The sequence below is a fragment of the Octopus bimaculoides genome, chromosome 19, assembly GCF_001194135.2.
Source record: "Octopus bimaculoides isolate UCB-OBI-ISO-001 chromosome 19, ASM119413v2, whole genome shotgun sequence".
Classification (NCBI taxonomy): domain Eukaryota; kingdom Metazoa; phylum Mollusca; class Cephalopoda; order Octopoda; family Octopodidae; genus Octopus; species Octopus bimaculoides.
The window spans coordinates 31257157-31264966 of NC_068999.1; the positions used below are offsets into that span (position 1 = coordinate 31257157).

The following is a 7810-nucleotide window of genomic DNA, read 5'->3' on the forward strand; positions in this document are numbered from 1 at the left end:
AAATATTAGGACTATTACTACCTGCTCCCTGCTACCAAGGTAAAAGAGACAGACAGGAAAAAGGAAAATGTCCCTTGCATTTGAAAACTATGGAAATATTTTTAAAAAACATTTCATTTAATTTTTCCACAATTTAATTGTTTTTCGTGCCTTACTCTAAGTTGAAAAATTCGCAGACTGTAACTGGTACTAAAATGTTCTTCATGATAAAATTATTTTAACATTTTCTACCTTGTCTTATTTTGCTTATATATATATATTAGTTACATAGATAGATAAATAGATAGATAGATAGATAGATAGATAGATAGATAGATAGAATGTTAGCAATAAACTATAGCTGGATTGTTGTTCACCTTCCTGTCTGCCGTTTTGTTGGTAGCTGCCCTGCTTCTTCTCACTGTTGATAGTTCCGAAAAGAGTGGATGGATAAAGATGAGTGTATACATGTACACAATATTTGTGTGTGTGTGTGTGAGTTTATTTTAACAGAAACAAAAGATAATGTCCTCAATACATGTGGTAGAGTATGTCGATTTATTTCTTCAAAGCTGGTGATACGCTCCACCTCTATTCAGAATTTCTTGTTACATACAATCATAAAGGTCCCACTAAGAAACCCTGAGTAGTGACAGAATGAGTTCTCAGTTTCAAACAGTTATGCATACATAAATCATAATAATTTTGACCTCATTATAATATGTACCCATACCATAACTATCACACCACAGCACTCCACACTCCTTCATTGTACCATTCCATTACACCATTGCACTGCACCACACCACTCCACTCCACACCACATAACTCATGACCCAAGAACCAACAACAGATGGATGTTCAACTATCAGAAACAGCAGCCAAACTACCCCATTCCCCCAGCCAATAACCATAGTCATCCCCACACTACACACTGCCACTACACTATTATTACGCACCACTATCAATTACAGCATCTCCCACTATTACTATTACACAACCCAATACTATCAAACATGTAGTGTCTGATTGACATAATGTCCTTTGTTATCAATTAGCAGGCAGTTAAATTACTCTAATTGATGTTTTAAAAACTATCTGTATGTTCTTTTGCCTTTTCTGATATTGAAATTATAAGTGAAATGAAACAGTAACCATCAAGAAAGGAATCTATCTCACTGACTCAACTTGAACTTTAACACACTCTCACCAAAATAAATTAGAGAATTAAATCTGTTTTTCCATATTTCTTGTAGTTTCTCTGCAACACCTTTGTATGGTGTGTGAACACATAATCTAATGGATCCAGTTTACAAACTAAGGTTATATTGACACTGTTCAGTATTTGCAATAATTTAATTACCACTAATTAGCTGTATTAGGATTCTATGTTCCTAATTAGTAATGGCCATTTTCCCATGATAGCATCTTGGCACACAAAACACAAAATGCAAAGAATTTTGTCATCAATCAATAACTTTCATTTTCATTATAGCACAGTATTATTATGGAATATTTGGAAGTCTACAAGTATTATGAGAGGAATGGTAACATTAACATCTTGAAACAGATCAGAATTATGGAGATTTTAGAGTTTACAGTTTATTTGTAATATATTAGTTGTCTTTCAGTTGTGAGATTAATAAAACTGTGCAGATTGACCACTGAGGTTCTTTGATAAAATGGTTATGGTGTTGCCATACAGTCAATTCAAAATGAGAAATGTTATCAGAAATGTATATTCTCATTGACAACACATTAACATAATTATTGGTTTCAAATTTTGGTACAAGGTCAGCAATTTTGGGGAAGGGTTAAATTGATTACATAAACCCAGTGTTGAACTGATACTTATTTTATTGAACCTGAAAGGACAAAAGGTAAAGTCAGCCCTGATGGCATTTGAACTCAGAATACAAAAGACAGAGGAAATGCCATAAAACATTTTGCTTGGCATGCTAATAATTCTGCCAGCTCACTACCTTACACTAACATAATTATTAACAGCATTAACAACATACTAACACCACAGAAACACCACATTGGGATGACATTAATGTGGTTCTAATATGATACTTATGTCATATTAACACCATACTGACCATACAACACAATAACAATGTGATAATACTACACTAATAACATGACACCATACTAACAACATTATAATGATGCAATAACACCATGCTAAATACATATAATTGTAAAAGCAATAATGTCACAACAGCATAACAATACAATAAAACTATAACAATATAAGTCCATAATTACACAACTCTCAACATTAACCAAACACTAACAAAATGCTATCATTAACATAAAACTAACAACATACTATCACAAGGCTAATACTACAAACAAAATAGTAATACAATACTAATGAATTTGTTTGGAAAAATTAATGCGTCATCACCACCATCTTCACTACCACCACATCATCATCATTATCAGATGATGATGATAACTATAATATTTCTACAAATTCTGTCAGAATTTGGGATCTAATTCCCAAATGCTTAATATTTGAGTATGTGTTTATGTATGTGTGTATGTGTGTGTGTGTGTGTGTGCATGCAAGTATGTTTTTGTAATCTTACCTTATTGTAAAATACACAAGAAATACTGAACTAGAATAAAATATCTGACTTTGAGACTGAATCTCCTTACCTATGTCTTCATCATCATTTTCGTTCTGTAGATTTGTAGTTCCAGGGATACCAGAAATGGATTCTTGAACTGGTTGGTTGATTCCAGCAATGGTCTTTCTGATATCTCGACCAGAATGGATTGACGATGAAATACTTGGCAGACGTATGTCCATTCTTGAACCTTGTGGGGTCAGCACCTAATTTGGGAAAAGACACATTTCAAAAGAAATCGTTTGCTAAATGATGGAGATTCTTGCCATAATAACAACTCTTCAATGGCTGCAGTACCTGGTGCTGCAGCCATTGAAGAGTTCTCATCTAATAAACAGAGTTCCCATTGAAGACTTATCTTCATTCATGAACATACTATTTGTTAAGATATACCCATGGTAAGATAATGAGACATGCTAGAAATAGCTGCCAAATCTCCAGTAAATTACACCATATTGTCTTAAGAAATATAAGTACACATTGGCCAATATAGTTATAAATATATATACAAATAGACAGTATGATCACAAATTGAATGACTTTTATTGGACAAGCACAACTGTTTGGTTATGTAAGTCATTTCACAATAATGTGGTTCCAGATTTTATCACACAATATAGCACTTTGGACGAGTATGGATATCTATATATATAAAGCTGAGAATGTGTCTGTCTGTGTGAATTACTAAAACTCAAGAATTACCAAACTGATTTCATTCAAATTTTACACATGCCTTACTTAGGGTCCATGCAGTGTCATGGCACCCTAAAAATTACAACTTCTTGCCTAATGCGAACCTGGAGCAATCTCTTATCTCTTACACTATTTCTTATCTCTTACACTATTGTGTCAAAAGGAAAACAATAGCATCTGTATAGTAATGTGAGATGCTTTCAGATTTAATACTTTCATTATTAATACTGAAACTATTAAAAGTGAAACTTATCTCACTTGCCACACGGATTAAAAATCTGAAGATGTTCAGATAAGTAAATTTGTTTTCCAGCCTAGCACATATCTAAAACCTCTTTTACAGTGCAAATTATAATTGTTTTATTATTTCATTTCATTATCTCTCTATGTAAACACAGTTTTGTCTTCCATGCCGTATGTTTATAGAAAAAAACTTAAGATCCATATGCTCAGTCCAACTCTCCCACTTTCTCCCTTCTCTCATTTATCTAATTTTGTCACAGTTTCGCTGATCAAAAACTGTTGGTTATAGCTCTAGTTAAAAATGCCCAATTCTATCTCATTATTATTATTACTATTCTTTCACACCGGCAGCCTCAGTTTTTGCTGTTTCATGGTGCGCCTGCCCTTCCCACCCCACCAGCTGTACTGGAAGTCTTTATCCTCCTACCTATATCAAATATCTTTCCCCTGAACACCTCCAAAGGCTTAGTGTTCCCCCATCCTTACTTAGGGTTTATCTCCTATGCAATGTAGTGATTATGTAGCAAGCACATAAAATGATGGTGTAGTGTATGAAGGCTATTGTATGTTTATGAGTTCTGCCAAATGCAAGCTTTCTTTTCAGGCTCATGATGCTGCTACCTCCATCCCAGGGTCTTGCCTTCCATACCCTCAGAGTTGGTACACTTAATGTTGGCACATTGAAAGGTAGGTCTGGTGAGATTCTTGGGATGCTCAAATGGAGATGTGTAGATTTGTGCAGCATCCAAGAAGTAAGATGGAAAGGAAGTTCTGCTAGGTTCCTCACAGGCAAAGATTGACGGTATAAGATGGGGTCGGGGGCACGGGTATACTTCTTGCGGAGAAATGGGTTGATAAAATAATCGAGATAGTCAGAGTTTGTCATAGAATACTTAAGATTAGATTAGTGCTGCAACATGGGTTAGTAACCATTATCTCAGCTTATACCTCTCAGCCAGGGCCACCTGATGAATAGAAAGACCAATTTTATGACACCCTCTTGCAGTTTACCTCATTGATGAATAACAGGAACCTTCTCTTTGTGGCTGGCAACTTCAATTGGCATGTTGGACAACATGCAGGAGGCTTCCATGGCATTCATTGGTTTCCGCAATGAGGAGGGAACCAGGCTGCTGGAGTTCTGCGATGCAAATGATCTTCTGGCTTGTAATACTAACTTAAGGAAACCTGCCAGTCACCTATTCACCTACCGGTCTGGTGGATATACTAGTCAAATTGACTACTTCTTCACCAGGAAATGGGAAAGATGGCTACTTATAAATGCCAAAACCTTCCCAAGTGAAGAATGAACCCTACAACATAGATTAGCAGTTAGCAACTTCAGGATCAGGGTTAAATGGATGCCCAGAAGATGACCAGCATGGAAAACAAGGCTCTGGAAGTTTAAGGATCCTGTGAATGGACAGAGATTTAAAGATATATTACTCAAAGCTTTTGACAAAATAGAGGAGGATATAGTATCACATAATGTGGAAGGCAACTGAAGGTTCCTACGGGACAACCTGTTGAGAGCTACTGACCAGATCTGTAGATGGTGCAAAGTCCCCTCTCAACCCAAGGTAACGTGGTGGTGGAACAATGTAGTTGACAGGGCCATTAGGAAAAAGAAACAAGCATGGAAGGACTGGAAGTGTGGTGGTAGCAAGGAATTGTATCAGATTGCTAGAAGGGAAGCTAGGTGACAGGTTTACTTAGCCAGAGGAGATGCAGATAAAAAAAAATTTACCAATGTTCTGCATCGTGAGGATCAAAGACTTGAAGTGTTTCATGTTGTAAGATGGTACATGAGAGAGAATCATGATGTCATAGGAGAGAAATGTGTCCACATGGATGATGGCTGCAAAGGGAGAGACTTTGAGACACCACTATGGAAGGTTGCTAAATGAAAAGAATGAATGGAAGAAAGAGAGTCTGTCGAATATCAACCCAACAGAGGGACCGGCTATCTGAATTAACTGTAGATAAAGCAATTAAGGGTACAAGGAGAGGGAAAGTCCCCCAGCCCATTAGAAATCACCAAAGAGATGCTTCAATCAGGTGATACATGAATGAGTCATATGCAATGACTGGTGTAGCAGCACCATAGTCAAATGCTACAAAGGTAAAGGTGATGCATTAGATATGAATAATTACAGAGGTATCAAACTGTTGGATCAGGTGATGAAAGTCAAGGAGAGGGTCATAGCCCAACTAATTAAGGAGAGAGTCAGTTTCGATGAGATGCAGTTTGGGTTTGTGTCAGAGAGAAGCACCAATGATGCTATATTTCTGGTAAGAAAGCTTCAGGAGAAATACCTAGCCAAAGATAAACCTCTGTACATGGCTTTCGTTGACATGGAGAAAGCCTTTGACAGGGTTCCCTCGATCCCTTATCTGGTGGTCAATGAGGAAACTAAGGACAGATGAGTAGTTAGTGAGAGCTGTACAAGCTATGTACAGGGATGCTGTCAGCAAGGTGAGGGTTAGCAATGAGTATAGTGAAGAATTCTGGGTTGGGGTAGGGAGTCCACCAAGGGTCAGTCCTCAGCCGCCTCCTATTTATCATAGTCCTTCAGGCGATAACAGAGGAATTTAAGACAGGATACCCCTGGAAGCTCTGCTATGCTGATGACCTTGCTCTAATAGTTGAGTTACTATCAGAATCAAGGAGAAGTTTCAGGTGTGGAAGCAAGGTCTAGAGTCGAAGGGCCTTAGAGTCAATCTAGCAAAACCCAGAGTCTTAATAAGTAGGAAGGCCAACAAATCACAAATCCCTTCAGGTAGATGGCCTTGCTCGATCTGTAGAAAAGGTATTGGTAGAAACTCCATAAGATGTACCTGGTGTAAGCTATGAACATATAAGAGGTGCAGCAATATCAAAGGAAGGTTAACTGAGAAGATACTTTGTGCGTGTGGCAAATGCTCAAGGGAAATAAACACTGAAAATGTGCAGAAAACAGCTTCCGTCACTTGCCAGGGAAAAAACTAGAAGTAATTGATAGCTTACATTACCTAAATGACCAAGTCAGTAGCAGGAGAGGATGCTCTGGGAGTGTAGCTGCTAGAATAAGAATATCTAGGGCAAAGTTCAGAGAGCTCCTACCTCTGCTGGTGACAAAGGGCCTCTCACTCAGAGTAAAAGGTAGACTGTATGATGCATGTGTACGAACAGCCATGCTACATGACAGTGAAGAGGACATGCATAAGCTTGCAAGGAATGAAGCCAGTATGCTCTGCTGGATGTGTAATGTCAGTGTGTATACATGATAGAGTGTAAGCGCCCTGAGAGAAAAGTTGGACCTAAGAAGCATCAGATGTGGTGTGCAAGAGAGACGACTGCACTGGTATGGTCATGTGTTGAGTATGGATGAGGATGGTTGCGTGAAAAAGTGTCACACCCTAGCAGTAGAGGGAACCTGTGGAAGAGGTAGACCCAGGAAGACCTGGGATGAGGTGGTGAAACACGACCTTTGAACTTTGGGCCTCACAGAGGTGATGACAAGTGACCAAGACATTTGGGGATATATTGTGCTTGAGAAAACCCAGCAAGCCAAGTGAGACCGTGACCGTAGAAGCATAACCAGCCCATTTAAGAGTACCCGTCAATCATTAGGCAATAAACTATGTTTGCGAAAACCTGTTGTGTCAAGTGAAGTCATTGTCGTGACCAATGACAGTACTGCCTGACTGGTACCCATTGCCAGTGGTACGTAAGAAGCACCATTCGAGTGTGGTCAATGCCAGTGCAACCAGATTGGTCCCATGCTGGTGGCACATAAAAAGCACCATTCATGCATGGTCATTGCCAGTGTCACCTGACTGACTCCCGTACCAGTGGCATGTAAAAAGCACCATTCAAGCGTGATTGATTCCAGTGCTGGCTGATTGGTCCCGTGCCAGTGGCACGTAAAAAGCACCATTCGAGTGTGGTCATTGCCAGTGTTGTCTGAATGGCTCCAATGCCGGGTGCATGTAAAAAGCATCATTCAAACGTGGTTGATGCCAGTACCACCTGACTGGCCCTTGTGCTGGTGGAACGTAAAAAGCACCCACTACACTCTTGGAGTGGTTGGCATTAGGAAGGGCACCCAGCTGTAGTAAGTTTGCTAGATCAGACTGGAGCCTGGTGCAGCCTTCTGGCTTACCAGCCCTCAGTCAAACCATCCAAGCCATGCCAGCATGGAAGGCATACATTAAACAACGACAACGATGATGTATATATATGTATATATATGTATAAATATATATATATATAT

The 7810-nt window shown here is 38.7% G+C and overlaps 1 protein-coding gene across 3 annotated transcripts in view; it reads right to left on the minus strand.

Moving 5' to 3' along the window:
- LOC106867429 (popeye domain-containing protein 3) overlaps positions 1 to 7810 on the minus strand; it is a 135919-nt gene that overhangs the window by 7078 nt on the left and 121031 nt on the right. For 2 of the 3 annotated variants that reach the window (XM_014912315.2, XM_014912308.2), the window contains exon 7: positions 2647 to 2824. In XM_014912315.2, the coding sequence (XP_014767801.1) occupies positions 2647 to 2824 (178 nt within the window). Of the gene's footprint in view, positions 1 to 356; positions 401 to 2646; positions 2825 to 7810 lie in introns of all 3 variants that reach the window. The other variant, XM_014912322.2, reaches the window with a different exon arrangement.